The sequence below is a fragment of the Chenopodium album genome, chromosome 15 (assembly GCF_948465745.1).
Source record: "Chenopodium album chromosome 15, dcCheAlbu1.1, whole genome shotgun sequence".
Lineage (NCBI taxonomy): Eukaryota > Viridiplantae > Streptophyta > Magnoliopsida > Caryophyllales > Amaranthaceae > Chenopodium > Chenopodium album.
Genome location: NC_137848.1, coordinates 52,040,895 through 52,057,894, shown reverse-complemented (window position 1 = coordinate 52,057,894; position 17,000 = coordinate 52,040,895). Strand labels below are relative to the sequence as shown.

The 17,000-nt window shown below is 33.4% G+C and overlaps 1 protein-coding gene and 1 pseudogene across 2 annotated transcripts; both read right to left on the bottom strand.

Moving 5' to 3' along the window:
- Positions 1-716: 716 nt before the first annotated feature.
- Positions 717-12,914, bottom strand: LOC145583361 (putative aldo-keto reductase 4; annotated as a pseudogene). The gene is made up of 8 exons (XR_014100114.1): positions 12,675-12,914; positions 12,375-12,587; positions 12,038-12,210; positions 11,727-11,832; positions 11,134-11,479; positions 1,621-1,765; positions 1,425-1,527; positions 717-1,223 (listed from the first exon to the last, which is right to left on the bottom strand). The product of XR_014100114.1 is annotated as a putative aldo-keto reductase 4 (transcript).
- Positions 12,915-13,932: 1,018 nt separating this feature from the next.
- Positions 13,933-15,834, bottom strand: LOC145581414 (auxin-induced protein PCNT115-like). Its single transcript, XM_081638423.1, has 5 exons — positions 15,619-15,834; positions 15,055-15,262; positions 14,693-14,864; positions 14,502-14,607; positions 13,933-14,303 (listed from the first exon to the last, which is right to left on the bottom strand). The coding sequence occupies exons 1-5, from the start codon at positions 15,832-15,834 to the stop codon at positions 13,962-13,964; spliced, it is 1,044 nt and encodes a 347-aa protein (XP_081494549.1). The 3' UTR covers positions 13,933-13,961.
- Positions 15,835-17,000: the final 1,166 nt, after the last annotated feature.

Sequence of the window (17,000 nt, the reverse complement as noted above, 5' to 3'; positions counted from 1 at the left end):
TGTAGGTATTTACAAGTTTATTATAACCTATAGTAAACAAAAGTTAATTCAGTTACGTTGTTGAAATGGTCAGCAAACATGTACAAAGTAGCTTGGGAGAAGAATGATTAATTGATAATAAATTAATTAACAGCTAGAAAGAGAAAAAAATCAATCATTGATGATATATATAATCTTGAACCTACTTGTACAAAGTATCAGTTATTGCAATTCAAAGAAAAATGTCCCCTGATTTGAAAATTTGACAAAGAACTTGTTTTTTTTTTTTTTTGTCAATCTTAGTATAGCAGGAACTATAATTAATAAATATGTGAAGTTAAAATAAAACAAAAAACAGAAATACATGTTTAGTAGCAGATTCCATTTCAGAATGATAAATCAGGGTAAATAATAAAGAAAATAGATGGACTAAATAAAAGGACACACCGTGACTTCAATGGGAACGGTGCTGATAATAGAGGTCGATGCAATCAACACCAGGCCAGGCCGCTTCAAGCTTCCTTCACAGGCTCACAGCAAACCCTTATGTATGCAGGATAACCATGAATCTCTCTTTTCCATCAGCATATTCGAGGCCAAATTTTGTAGCTAATTATGGGAAATTCCCTGTTTCTCATATTGAGAAACGAAATTTGTTTCTCATGGAAGCATTTCCGTGAATAAATCAATTCCTCTTTGTTAAGGAAAAAGATATTGATACAAATTACAACAAGAAATTAAGCAAAAGCACACTCAACTGGCAAAAACAGATCCATTAGTACAAGCAGTAGGTAAATTGATCAATATCTGAGCTTGCTGCATTAAGCAAAAAACTACTGATGTTCACAGAAAAACATAATCTTTTAGAGAACTGTTGTACAATAAAGGATGAACTAATTTCATTCAGGTTTCCATGAGGACAAAGGCGGTGTGTCTGAATTCTTCCAGGTATAAGATCGAGATACATCTCCATATCGATCACCCTTGACACTTCCCTCCGAGGCAAGAGATTCAAGCTCTGCCATTTCTTCTGGAGTTAGGTTTACAGACAAGGCTCCAATGTTCTGGTTGAGGTTCTCAATCTTAGTGGTTCCGGGGATGGGACATACGTCGTCTCCCTGGTGATGGAGCCATGCAAGCGCTAACTGTCCAGGGGTGCATCCTTTTAGAGCAGCTATTTCACTGATCCGCTCATATATATGTTTGTTTTGCTCTAGATTTTCTGGTTGGAATCTTGGATAGTACTGAAAGGAATACAAATAAGTTGATCAACATGAAGCTATAAATCAATAAACTTCACACAACTATTCGTACTATATATGAAAGGGATTGCTTTAATACTAGAACAACGTTTCTAAGTTTGTGAATCATGGAAGACAGATCATTTTCGAGGAAATTCAGTAAAATGATATACAAGAAACTAAGTCAGAGCAATTTGGACAAACCTGCCGGTGATCCTCTTTTGCAAACTTCTCTGTTATCTTAGGCCCTGAAGAAAAAAAGCCCCTTCCTAAAGGACAGTAAGCCACAATTCCAATACCAAGCTCCCTATGTCAAGATTCAACGTCGTCAGAACTCTGAAGACACAGTTCCAACTTCCAAGTTTTCACATTCACTTACCAAGAATCAGATATATCTTACCTGCAGGTAGGAACTATGACTTCCTCCACATCTCTCGCCCACAATGACCATTCAATCTGGACTGCTGTTATGGGATGAACTGCATGTGCTCTTCTGATGGTTGATTCCGATGCTTCAGATAGACCTATGTACTTGATTTTCCCCTCTTCGACCAGTTTCTTCAGTTCTCCCATCTGATGTAGCATATATATTAACATATAAGAGTACAAAGATATAGATTTTGAACAGGTTTTATGCCAGCCTGCCAGGCTATCTTAGCGGCAATTACTATTTTAAAAATTAGAGTGAGCATGCTGTATAACTTTAAGCTGCACATCATTCTACAAATCCATTTAAAAGGTTTTTACTCGATGGCTTAGTTATCGAGCTAGTAGTTCCTTTATAAGCAGATTTGGGTTGATAGTAGTTGTAATGTGAACTGTTTGCTAAAGTTATTCATATTATTGGCAAAACTATTTGCTGCAGTAGTATTATTTGTATGAAAATTTAGTACATAATGATAAAACACTACATCTAACTATCTAATAATTAGTACTTCACAATCACTGCTGCTACCTTCTACTCTAAGGGTATTTTAAATACACCGCCTTTCCCTTAAGATTATGATAGCTTAACACCTCAAAATGACAGTTTTAGAATAAAATGCTGCAATTTCACATATAGTGGAATTTGATACACTATACAATTCCCTGCTAAAATTATGATAGCTTAACCAATGCATTTAAGAGTATGTGCTTCATTGTGACGCGACAACAATCTAAAAGAAGAGACGAGGCTTCATTTTCACATTCTATTCTCCATATTAACTTCAACTTAAAAATACACAAGACATAGAAAAATAGAACAAACATGAATATTAAATGAAACATGGTTTGAAAAAGGGATTTTTCTGTGTGGCTGGCGGAGGTTACTCAATTTACTTGGTCAGTAGTTATTCGAGTTATTCCTGATCAAGTAACTCCTCGAGTAACCCCTGACCGAACCCTTCAAATAACTTCTGACCGAGTAACTCCTGTCTGATTACTCGAGCAACCCTCAAGTATAACCCCTGATGACCGAGTAACTCCTGTCCGAGTAACCCTCAAGTAACCCCTAACCGAGTAAATTGAGTAACCCTTGACCGAGTAATTCGGATAAGCCCCGTCACACGATTGGGCCAACTACATACAAAATTTTGTCGTTTTGGAATCATAAGCAATAATGAATACTAATTTAGAGAGCTGATGGAGTAAATGGACAAACCGTGACTTCAATCGGAATTTTAGTATCAATACGATGCTGATAATAGAGGTCGATGCAATCGATATCAAGCCGCTTTAAGCTTCCCTCACAGGCAGCCCTTACATATGCAGGTTCACCATGAACCTCTCTTGTTCCATCCACAAATCTAACACCAAATTTTGAAGCCAATTCCACTTTCTCTATCCATCCTCCGTTCAATGCCTGCCCAATTTACAAGATCAAAACCCAAGCATGCCAATTCAGTCATTAGCAATCAAACCCCAGTATTGCATCATCAATAAATTCCAATTCCTATCAAATCATCAATGCTAAGACTAGACGGTAAAATACAATTGGTAGTGGGACCCACCATGACATCATACCGAGTAGTCGGGCACAAGTAATGGTAGTTTTTTATGTTTTTGATAAAACTAGGTGGTAAAATAAAATAAAAAAGAATTTTGAAGTGATATCGTACAAAATGACAACAATAGATGGTATCTTCAAATTATCCGGTCCTTTGAAATTATTTACATGACAAATATTCTTAAAGTGGAAATATCTTTTTATTTAACCAATACTTTATTTGGTATGTTATTAGTAGACAAAATTTCTAAATTATCCTCCTAAGGTGAATGTGGACACAATTTTTTTACCATAATAAAGTCGATAATGGGCATCAAGAAGGGCCACCAATTACAATTTCTCTTATAGAGATGGAGGAAGTATTTCGTATATGATTCCCGACGAAACCTTTTTTGTTTACTAAAATATTCATTTACTTTCAAAACAAATATTTATTACTCTATACTAAAACACAGCACGAAGGGAGTAAAAAAAAACTAGAAATTATTTGTTGATCCCCTAAGAAATTAAAATATACAAGGTGCACCCCTAACAAGTTTGGAATGAACAATGTACCCTAACAAATATGATTATTAATTATGTAACAACCTTAATTAATAATACCATCATTGCATTTTATTTTATTTTTTGAAATGAATGGTTAATGAACATTAACATATAAGAAGTTTTTTTTTTTTTTTAAGAAGTGAAAGATTAACAATGCAACCATGCAAAATGTATGACTTATGTAGACTTTACACGATATTTGGTTTATTTAGAGACATTAAATTAACAGTATAAATAAAAGGGTATTGATTAAATCACCTTCCCAAGAAGAACTTCATTGGTATGAGGTCCATAAATATCAGAAGTATCAAGGAAAGTGATGCCAGAATTAATAGCATGATGAATAAGTTTGATCATATCTTTTTCAGGTTTTGGAGGTCCATAAAAAGCAGACATACCCATACATCCTAAACCTTGAGCAGAAACTTCTAGACCTTGTGAACCCAACTTCATCCTCCTAACACCATTTGATTCTGCCATTCTATCAAATCTCTCTGTTTTCCTCTGTTTTTTTGGGTTTATATTCTCTCTTTTGTGGGAAGAATAATGAGTAAATTGAGTGTGAACTGTGAAGTGTAGTATCTATAGTAATAATGTGATGGGCTAATTTGAGCATTTTAATGAAGAAAAGGGGGAAGATTGCATGATTTTGCATCATTGATGAAGTCATGGTCTTGTTGACTAATTGGAGATTCACAATCTGATCTGATATGATTTTATTTTTAAAATTAGATATGAAGTCATGGTCTTATACTGCCTCTATTTTATATTATTTTCAACTATTTGACGTATGGTTAGAAATTGGCTAATTGATACAAATAATATGAAACAAGGTAGTAGATTTTAGCATATTTTGACTATTAGTTTCTCCGTGTTTATTATCCCTTCTGTGTATAAATAAATGAAACATTTCCCTTGTACACATATGTCAATGCAACCCTTTAAATAATAATATATTTAAATATCAATAAGTAAAAATTATAACAATTGAATATTAAGAAATATCAATGCAACACGGTGTGACCAGCCACACACAAAAGTTGTTGTATTAATAAACTATTTATTGAGATGATTTCAACACATACCACAAGACCATATTTTTCTGTATAAATCATAAACATTAGTCAAACTAAATTAGATGAATAGTGCAAATAGTCAAAATATTTCATTTATTTAAATACAATGGGATTATTATGTTCATTACAAAATTAAAAATTGTCAATTCATATGTGATTATTTATTATTATTATTATTATTATTATTATTATTATTATTATTATTTTTTTTTTTTTTTTTTTTTTTTGGAAATATGAATCAAATGGAATTGGATACATATTAATAGGAAATTTTCATATTTGTTAAATTATAAAAATAGAGATATTCAACAGTAAAGATAAGATTCGATTTGGTTTGATTTGATTTGATATATAAGATAAGATAAAATATAGAGATATTCAATAGTAAATATTTCGTATAAGGTAAGATTCGATTTGGTTTGATTTGATCATCTTATCTGAAATAAGCTTTAAATCTAATTATGATTTGATCTAGTTATTTCTAAATAAGTTCTTCCATTCGTTTTTAAATATTTATATCACTTTAACCGGCATATTACATAAATTTACCATTAATAACTTTAACTGGATTGTTAATACACAAACTATTGGGTCAGTCAAGCCTGACCAAATAGTTCGCGCGACGGATGACCAAATAGTTCGTGTGGCGGAGGAGATGACGATAAAGACAACAAGGACAGCAATGGTGGATCTCCTTCTTTCCCTGTAGGCGACGATGACGACATCAATGTCGAAGGAGAGAAACAAGGTCATTCATGGCAGAAGAAAGATAGAGAAAGAGTTTAATTCTCAGAGTTTTCGAAAAATCCCCAAAAAACCGAATTGGGGTTTTTTTTATGTGATGTATAATTGTTGAAATTGTTTGTCCCATATGATTGTTTGTCGAATTGTGAGCATTTTGATGACAATTGCATGTATTTTGGTTGAGAAATGAGCAAGTTATGTTATACCCATGACCTTTAGTACGAGTTCTTTTATAGAGGTTCCGCCATTGTTATACATATCATCATACAAATTATACATATCCTCGAACAAGTTATACATATCTTCCATCAAATAATTTATTATATCCTCCAATTATTTATACATATCATCTATTGGCTGAATGATATCATCTATTAGCTGGATGACAACCTCTATTGGCTATATGATATTGTGGCTGGATGATATCCTTCTATTGGCTATATGATATCATTTATGATTGTGTCTATGATATTCTCTATTGGCTGGATGATATCCTCTACCGGCTAGATGATATCCTCTATTGGTTGGATGATATTGTTTATTGGCTATATGATATCATGACTGGATGATATCCTCTATTGGCTATATGATATCATTTATGATTGTGCCAATAAAGGATATCATCCAGCCAATATATGATATCAAAAATCCGCTAAACTGATGAAACATTTCGTCAGTTCTGACTAACGCAATAGCTTCTCTTGTTAATAAAATTATTTTAACAAATTTAAATTATAAAATAAATATTATAACTAATCAAATGTTTTTCATTTGAAACAATATCCAATCCAATATTATAATACCTAATAACATTTACTCATTTTACAATACTTTAAATTTAATTCAAAGAGAATATATGATTAATGTATAAATCAAAATGATGTGAATATTAATTAGGAAAATTTGCCAATTGCATCCATTTAAAGTTTGTATTTTGCAAATTGCAGCCAATTAAAAAAAAATTGCAAATTGCAAATTGCAGCCCAAAAGTTCTTATAAATTCTAAATTGCAGCCCGATTCAAATTTTTCATCGGTTTGAGTGTCGATAAAATATTCAATTAATGTTTTAGGGGCCATTTTAGCCCTAAAGGATTCGAATTGAGTTCGAAATTAGAAAAAAAAAACGTAAGTGCCTTGTATTATATTGGAAATTTGGAAGCAACTAAAAAATCAATTTATGATTATAATACTTATTACTCTGCTTTTAAATGACTACTAGAAAACAGGTGAATTTCGACGGAGTGTTCCGACGGACACGAAATTCCGTCGAAAAAAGCGAATTTTTCCGACGGAAATAAAATCCGTCGGATATACGTGCTTTCTTACGGATTTATATTCCGTCGGAAATTTCCGTTGGAATACAATTAAAAAAAAAAATCTTTTTTTACTTAAACCCTAAAAGAGCGTTCCTCTTTTCTTCCGCCTCTCATTCTTCTCTTTCTCTTTAATTTCTCTCTCCTCTTCTCCTCTCCTTTTTCTCCTTCATTCTTCTCTCTCTCCTTTATGTCTGCTCTCTTTCCTTTTCTCCTTCCATTTCTCTTTTCTCTTCTCCTTCTCCTTCTCTTTTTCTCTTCTCTTTCCTCTTCTCCTTCTCTTTCTGTCTTCTCTTTCCTCGTCTGATTCCTTTGTCACCGGCGTGGGGTTGGGGTGTTGGGTCTTCTTTTTCGCCGGCGTGGAGGTGCGGTGATCTCTATGGTTTTTTAGGTCAAATTTGACCAATGAAAACACTAGATCTAGTGTTTTCGTGGTCGAATTTGGCCTTATTAAACCAAATTCAAGGTTAATTTCGAAGCAAATTCAAGTTTTAAGGTATGTATATGTGTTTTTAATTTTTTTGTTTTAATTTTTAGGTTTCATGGTCATGATACGTTTTGTGTTTTTTTTTTTTAATAATTTTTAGGATTGCCGGTGAAAAGGAGGAAGTCGTGGTGGGTGGTTGTTGGTGGTGGTGGTGGTAAGTTTTCTCTTTTGTGTTTTGCGGTTAGGGTTTGGGCCGGGATTGGTGGGGATCTGGTGGTCGGCTAGTGTTTGGGGTGGCTGGGGATTTGGGGTTTGTTCTGGTTTTTGTTTTGCTTATTTTTTATTTTTTTTTTCGGGTTGTGGTAGATCTGGTTGGTGGGGTTGGGTGGGGGCTGGTGGTGTGAGGTGAGGGTTAGTGGTGTGGGGTGACGGCTGGTGGTGTGCGTTTTTTTTTTTGTATTTTTTAAAGCATTTTTCGACGAAAATTCCGTCGGAAATTCATGACAGAATACAGTCCGTCGGAATTTTCCGACGGACTTTGCCGGGCCTGAAAATCACTTCCAACGGACTGAATTCCGTCGGAAAAAGGTATTTTTCTGACAACAACTTTTCCGACAGCCGGTTGCGACGGAATTTCCGTTGGAAACGGGTTTTTCGACGGAAAACAGGGTGTTTTCGACGAAAAAATTCCATCACAATTTGCCTGTTTTCTAGTAGTGAATACTTGTTTCATTTCTCTTAGGCACGTATGCCGATGCTAATCTTTAATCAATAATATCTTGGAAAAATTGGCCGCAACAACACCAACTATGACAAAGGTGCGTGTAGCAGCACAACCTTTTAAGGGTGCGGTTTACAGCACAAACTATGTAATTGGGTGCACATATTAGCATAAATGACACTAATGAACTAAGGTTGCATGGAAAAAAGTGGAATCTTTATTATTTTATATAATTGTTTAAACATTATTTAAACATATATGATTTTCCATCATGCGTAACTAAATTAGCCTTACCTTTTTTTTTTTTTCTTTCATTTAAGCATTTCTTGACCTCCACCATTATATTAAGCGGATTCCTTACAAAAAAAAAATTGTGCTATTATTTTCCTTTGTTCGCTTCTCCAATTACTATTTCTAATATCGATCTCACATGATTGACTTAGTTTCCTATCCCTTTCCACCTAGTTAAATACTAAATTGATAAATAAAATAAAAAATAAAAAATAAAATCATTTAAATACCTTTATTCTACAAGATTTCAGGATACATAGGTAACTTTCTAAATACTAATATCAAAACCCACAAAGTGATTTCAAATACTTAATTCAAAAAATAATTTTAGAGTTGGATTTTAGGATATGTCAAATTGATTTTTTTGTTTTTGATGTACAACACTTAAATTGTGGAGGTTAAGAGAGAATTAATTTAAAGGGAAAAAATTAATTATAATGGAAGAGGAAACTAAGTCAATCATCACATGAGATGTAAAAAAAGTAATTGAAGAAACAAACAATAGAAAATAATGGCGAAAACTTTTTGAAATAATTCAATTTAATGGTTATTTAATTACATGTGATGGAAAATGGAAAATTAAGTAGAATGAAATTAATCAAAAATATTTTTAAACAAAAAGGCATTAAAAATATTTAAGATTTCACTTTTAGAAGAAATCTACATTTTGCCAATGTCATTTATGTTGTTATGTGCACCCAAGTGCATAGTTTGTGATGTTGAGTGCACCCTTGAAAGGTTGTGCTGCTACACGCACCTTTGTCATAGTTGGTGTTGTTGCGGCCAATTTTTCCTAATATCTTTAGTTATCAATAAGTATAAATTCTAACAATTGAAAATTAATAATCTATTCATTGAAACGATTTCAACAAGTACCTGCAAGACTATATTTTTTCTTATGTACTTCCTCTGTTTTTTTTAATAGTTGCAACAGTTTGACTTTCACACTGTTCATGTATTTCGCTTTGACTAGCTTTGATGGTTTATACTTAAGAAAAAATATAGTCATGTGAGATCTTGTTAGATTCGTCTGACTTATACAATTTTAATATCAAATGTTTATAATTTTTACATGTCGGGAATTAAAGATATTAACGATTAAAAACATGCATTGGCAAGCGTGAAAAGAGAAGTGTTGCAACTAAAAAAAATAAATAAATAAAAAATAGAGGAAGTATAAATCAAAATCATTAGTCAGAGTAGGACAAATAAATAGTGCAAAAAATAAAAATGGAACAAGTATTTAAAAATGGAGAAGGAAGCAATAATCTATAACTATATATAGCTGTAGATCATCGTACATGACACGGGATATAACCTAATTAAAGTGTATTTTAAATTGTCGTTAGCAAAATTGATTCGTTCATTGATAATAGTCTAACACAAAATATCTAAGGGTATTATTAATCTTGAACATGAAGTACGAAGTATCATTTTTATTGGAATTCAAAACAAATACTTTTCTTGCCGATCAATTTAATTGGAATTCAAAGGAAATACTTTTCCTGCCGACAATTATACTGGAATTCAAAAGAAATACGTCTTTTCCTACCGAAATTTCATTTTAAAATTGAAAGGTAGCATGGGAGTATTACAACACTGGTTTAGCACCCATTCTATTAAAAAGAATAATCAAACTTTTGCTGAATCGGTTCAAATTGAGTCAATCTTCACTTATCTAGAACAATTACATCTTTGCCCCTTATTTTCTCAAAACAGTTTTTTTTTTTTTTTTTTTTTTATTTTTTATTTTTTTTTTTTTTTTTTATTTTTTATTTTTTTTTTTTTTTTTTAGTTTTATACCCACAACCTATTTAAATATGGTGGATTGTAATACCCGTATATGATTAATATGTGGTGATATATGATTTAATTGTCGTATTATTTTATTGTATTAAATTGATTGATTGTGTTAGTATTATAGGGTTTTTTTAATTGTTGTGCTCTAGAGAGTATTATCATATTAAGGTTTTAGGGTTATTAATATTATTATTTTTAAGTAAGAATTAATATTATTATTATTGGGTTGAGAATTATATTATTGCCCAATAAGAGTTGAGATTTTCTTAGTTGAATATGTAGTTTTATATTGTTTGGAAACCTGTGCTATTATTGAGATATGAATTTTTAGCCTGTAAGGCTGTAAATGGTTATTTAATCGAAGTTTGAGAAGTAATAACAACAGCCGGTGTTTAAAATGTAAATGAACAAACAGGCAATGAGTTTGGTGGTTAATTTTGGGTTCGGATACACCAACAAACAGGCAATGAGTTTGGAGGTTAATCCTTGCATCAATGCAAAAAGCGCTACTGCATACATTGTACAGGGACAACCCCAGCCAGGAAATCGATTGAGCAACACGGTTTAGGTCAAAAACTCAAAAGAACTAGCATGAGTTACCGCATAGGCGTATATATACCATCTCTTGCGGGAAATTTTTTAATAGCAAAAGATTCAACAATTTAAAGAAAAATTGTCAAAAATAATAACATTTGCCCCATTTTTTTTTTTAATAATACAATCTTTAGAAAGTGTTAATTTCAAACCTAACAAAATCGGATAACTGGTTGATTTTGAGGTTAAGAAAAGGGATGGGATGAGTTTTTGGTGGTGTGGATAAGGAAGGGGTCGGGGGAATATCCCCTCCCCTTTTCCCACCTCAAAACCCACCGAATATCAAATGACTAACATGCTAGTCATTATTCTAACTCGCTTACATATATCACTCTAAATATTACATGAAATTAGCACACAAGTACACAACACATTAAAAAGTAATTTAATCAAAACCAACCCTCTCTGTGTACCATTTCAGTTTTCCAATTTCCATGAAGACAAAGGTGGAGTATCATAGGTCTTCCAAGTAGGAAATCCAGCTACATATCGATCACCCTTAACACTATCCTCAGAGGCAAGGTGCTCTAGCTCAGCCATATCCTCGGGGCTTAACTTCACAGACAACGCGCCAATGTTCTGTTTGAGGTTCTCAATCTTAGTGGTTCCTGGGATTGGACACACATCATCTCCCTGGTGATGGAGCCAAGCCAATGCTAGTTGTGCAGGGGTACATCCCTTTTTCGCCGCCATATCAGTAACCCGTTCAAAGATGTGTTTGTTATGCTCAAGATTTTCTTGATTGAATCTTGGAAAAAACTGAAATAGAATATATAATAAAGTAGATCAACATGGAGTAACGGGCTAGTAATACACTAATACTGATGTACTGCACTACTGCTAAACATTTCGTGATACAGGAGAAGAGCTCACAAATGTGTTGTAGGTCTAAAGGACTATCTTATGCAAAGTTGCACCTAACATACATTATTAAATTACATTTTTCATGGAACATATGAAGATAGAACAACAATGAAATTAGTCACAAGAAATTACGCGTTCATACCTGCAGCCGGGAGTCCTGCTTTGAAAGGCTCTCAACAATCTTAGGTCCTGAAGAGAGAAAGCCGCGTCCTAAAGGACTGTAACATACAATTCCAATCCCAAGTTCCCTAAGGAAATGTAATGACAAAGTTAGATTTCATAATATTTATTTTTGGTGTTTAGAGAGCCACAAGGGTGAGTGGTGAGAATCGATCTCAAGATCACGTGGAACCGGGAGAGGAGCTCTAACCACTTGAGCTATCCCTCACTTTCAGATTTCATAACATTTAAGGACACTACATTTTTTAAAGGAAAATTATGAAAAATTCTCACCTGCAGGTAGGAACAATTTCTTCCTCCACATCTCTAGTCCACAATGACCATTCAAGCTGAATTGCTGTAATCGGGTGGACTGCGTGTGCTCTTCTGATAGTCGAAGCAGTTACCTCAGACAAACCGATGTACTTAATTTTACCCTCTTCAACTAATTTTTTTAGTTCTCCCATCTGAAATTAATTGTGAAAAATAACAATGATCGAGTTAGTACACATGAACACATCAAGTGCTGATTAGGCATGTAGTGATGTAGTGTGGCCTATGTTTAACCTCAAAAATTATGTATATATTATGAAATGGTAGCATAGCACACATATAGTGCAAATGAACTAACCGTGATTTCAATGGGAACTTTGGTATCAACACGATGTTGATAATAGAGGTCGATACAATCAACACCAAGCCGCTTCAAGCTTGCTTCACAGGCAGCCCTTACATATGCAGGATCACCCCGAGTTTCCATCTTTGGATGAATTGGATCACCAACGTTGTTAAGGCCAAATTTCGTAGCCAATTCCACTTTCTCTCTCCATTCTCCTTTTAATGCCTGCTCATTTCACAAGATTATTATTTAAGGTAGCCTACAATGATCAGACAATACAAGATTAATTTATTTATGCCTACTACTACGTACCTTGCCAAGGAGAATCTCATTAGTATGTGGTCCATACACGTCGGAAGTATCAAGGAAGGTAATGCCGGAGTTGATAGCATGGTGGATAACTTCAATCATTTCTTCATCGGGTTTCGGAGGTCCATAGAAAGCAGACATCCCCATACATCCTAGACCTTGAGCTGAAACTTCTAATCCTTGAGAACCTAACTTAATCTTCCTAACAACACCTGCCATTATTTCTTATGTTATTTTTTTGAGTTTCTTTGATAGGTTAATTATTTGTTTAATATTTTTCTTTAGAGTTATTTATAGTGTAATAATATAATGTGCAGAAAAAATAGTCAAAGTTGTGCGTAATAGATGAAGTCATGTATTTCTTGTTTTAATTCTAGGTAGGGTAATATAATGCATGTTATTTATAAAATCCAATTAGTTAAATGGAATAAATATCTAGGAAAAGTTGTGCGTACGTAATACATGATGTCATAGAGATTATCAGTTAGTATAATGCGAGGAAAAAGAAGACAATAGCAATTGATTAAGTGATCAACTTTACAATATAGTCTTTTTACCATCGTTGAAATGTCAAATTTGGTGATTTAATATTTAGATGAAGGTACATACGAGTATATTTTAACCTACAATAAGCATAAGTTAATTTATACGAGATGATGGTTCGTCATCTCTGAATCGTGATGCTAAATCTAAGGGTTTTATATAAAAAAAAATAATAAAAAATGTACTATATTGTAAAGCTGTCTAATAAAAGGGACTGATTTAAAATGATTTATCAATCAGCTTGATTGAATGGGGTGGCCTCGTAATAAATCAACCAATGAAATTTTCATGAAAATCAATTCCTTTTTGTTAAGGCAAAAGATATTGATACAAATTACAATAACAAATAAAAGCACACACAACTGGCAAATAAAAATGTTTCTAAAAAATAAAAATAAAAACAAGAAATAGATAAATTGATCAATATCTGAACTTTGGAAAACATAAACATTTGGAAAACATAAAAAGAGTTAGCATTACCACATATACACCATCTCTTGGGAACATTTTTTTCAAACAAAAAATTCAATAATTTTTTAAATAATCGTATTAAGTATCAAGTGACTAACATAATATTAGTCATTTATTTTAACTCGCTTACATATATCACTCTTAACATTACACAAAATCGATACACAATTGTGTAAAAAAAATCGGCACACAAAAAATTTAAAAGGAATTTAATTTAAAACCAATGCAACACTCTGAAGTCTCAATCCAAGCACAAGATGTACCATTTTTTTTTTTTCAGTTTTCAGATTTCCATGAAGACAAAGGTGGAGTATCATACGTCTTCCAAGTAGCAATTCCAGCTACATATCGATCACCCTTAACACTATCCTCAGAGGCAAGGTGTTCTAGCTCAGTCATATCCTCGGGGCTTAACTTCACAGACAACGCGCCAATGTTCTGTTTGAGGTTCTCAATCTTAGTAGTTCCAGGGATTGGACACACATCATCTCCTTGGTGATGAATCCAAGCAAGTGCTAGTTGTGCAGGGGTACATCCTTTTTTCGCCGCCATATTAGTAACTCGTTCAAAGATGTGTTTGTTATGCTCAAGATTTTCTGGATGGAATCTTGGAAATAACTGAAACAGAGAAAATAATACAACAGATCAACATGAAAACTGAGATATTGCTAAACATTACGCAATACAGGAGAAAATGTGCTGCAGGTCTGCAGGACTATCTTATGCATAGTTGCATCCAACAGACATGATAGAATTACATGACATAATTCATATGAAGTTCTAATGAGTCACATGGATGGAATTACGCGTTCATACCTGCAGTCGGGCATCCTCTTTTGAAAGGCTCTCAACCATCTTAGGCCCTGAAGAGAGAAAGCCTCTTCCTAGAGGACTGTAATATACAATTCCAATCCCAAGTTCCCTAAAGTAATGTCATAACAAAGTTAGATTTCAAAATATTTAAGGATCATACATTTTTTAAGGGGAAAATTATGAAAAATTCTCACCTGCAAGTAGGAATAATTTCTTCCTCCACATCTCTAGTCCACAATGACCATTCCAGCTGAATTGCTGTAATCGGGTGGACTGCGTGAGCTCTTCTGATAGTCGACGCAGTTACCTCAGACAAACCAATGTACTTAATTTTACCCTCTTCAACTAATTTTTTAGTGCTTCCATCTAAAATTATTTGTGAAGAAATTATAAGAAAAATAAATTAACTTTTACAATGATCCACTTAGTACACATGAACACATCCATCAAGTTCTGATAAGGTATGTATTGTGGCATATGTTTATTAACCTCGAAAATCATGTTTATAAGGCCTTATATTAAATGGTAGCATAAATAGAACATAGTGCAAAAGAACTAACCGTGATTTCAATGGGAACTTTGGTATCAACACGATGTTGATAATAGAGGTCGATACAATCAACATCAAGCCGCTTCAAACTTCCTTCACAGGCAGCCCTTACATATGCAGGATCACCTCGAATTGCCATTTTTGCATCAACAACGTTGTTAATGCCAAATTTCGTAGCCAACTCCACTTTTTCTCTCCATTCCCCTTTTAATGCCTGCTCAATTCACAAGAATATCCAAGGTAGCAAAAAGCTTAGTAAACCCCCTACATCCACAATCACACAGTACGTGTACAAGTTTATTTATGCCAACTAACACTAATAATTTAGCACTACTCGATAGATCAGATCACCCATAAAAATAATATAAACACGTACTAGTCTATAGAAAATCCACATATCAAAGTATGTAACAATGCAAATAAAATTCACCACCAAAACAACAACAACGCCTTAGTCTCAAAATGATTTGTTAAGCTAACACAAAAACTTGTGTGTACCATATATACACACTAGAATATTAAACATATATCATATATCAAATAAGTATGTATGTAGCAACTAGCTAGTACCTTGCCAAGGAGAATCTCATTGGTATGAGGTCTATACATGTCGGAAGTATCAAGGAAGGTGATGCCGGAGTTGATATCATGGTGAACAACTTCAATCATTCCTTCCTCGGGTTTTCGAGGTTCATAAAAGGCAGACATCCCCATACATCCCAGACCTTGAGCTGAAACTTCTAAACCTTGAGAGCCTAGCTTAATCTTCCTAACTACACCAGCCATTTCTTATGTTATTACTTGTTTAATTTATTTCTTAGAGGGAATATATCGTGTTATTTATAGTGTAACAATGTACATAAAATCTAGGCAAAGTTGCTTGAGCCTTTGTGCGTAATAGATGAAGTCATGGAGATTTTAGATGATTAATATAAAATATTAGAAAAGAATGATAATGTAAGATAAAAGGCAGTCAATTGATTAACTTTACAATATTAAGATATAGTAGTATATTATCTTCTTTATAATTGTCGTTGGATTGTTGAAATCAATGTCATATTTGGAGACTAGCAGTCTAGCATACAAGTATATTTTAAACTATGGTAATCAAATTGATTTGTTCATTGGAATGGTCAGTCAAACATGTAAAAAGATGCATGGGAGGAGAATTATTCGTTCGTTGATAATTGTCTAACACAAATTATCAATAAGTATTGTTTCGGGTAAAACAATGTGGACCTTGATGGGTCCTTCGTCGAATAAGTTGAAGACACAACTTGGACTGTCAACTCAAACCAAGGATTTCTTGCACAAGAAGAGCACATAAACTAGCCTCGGGGGTTTTCAAGGATCTCCCCTCCAATGCTTAAGTCAGTACTAAATTACTTTAATAATGGAGAGAGTAATAAAGCTTGTGCAAGAGATAGTGCTTGAGGCTAATAATACCTTATTGTGATGGAATTTGGGCAATTTATACCCATCGGGTAGTGTGGGGCCCTTGGACACATGTCAAGTTGTGAGTACATGGGCCACTTCTATGGACTTTGACATGCCTTTGGACCAGTTATGTGGATTTAGAAACTTGACTTAACTAATTGGGCTTGATAGCCCAATTGACATTCAGGGCCCAAAATGGGAAACCCATTTTGGCACTCAAAAACGATTATTAATTTTTTTTTTTTTTTTTTTTTTTTTTTTTTTAAACACAAAGTATTACTTGTATTAATCTTGAACATGAAGTATCCATCAATTATTTGAGTTCAAAAGAGATACTTTACCTGCCCAAATTTCATAGAAATAAAAGATCAGTAGTTTAACACCCGTGCACGCATATTAATATTGAGATCCTACGCATGCTAAGCTACAAGAAGCAGGTTATTAGTTTACAAAACTCAAGACCATGATGCAACCTTAACACTTAGTCAAATTGTTATGAATTTAGGAAGTATATG

Coding starts and splice junctions, on each gene's coding strand:
- LOC145581414 (XM_081638423.1), bottom strand. CDS start 15,834: ATGGCTGGTGTAGTTAGGAAGATTAAGCTAGGCTCTCAAGGTTTAGAA. Junction 14,865..15,054: donor TCCCATTGAAATCACGGTTA/GTTCTTTTGCAC, acceptor AAATAATTTTAG/ATGGAAGCACTAAAAAATTA. Junction 14,304..14,501: donor AAGAGGATGCCCGACTGCAG/GTATGAACGCGT, acceptor TCTCTGTTTCAG/TTATTTCCAAGATTCCATCC.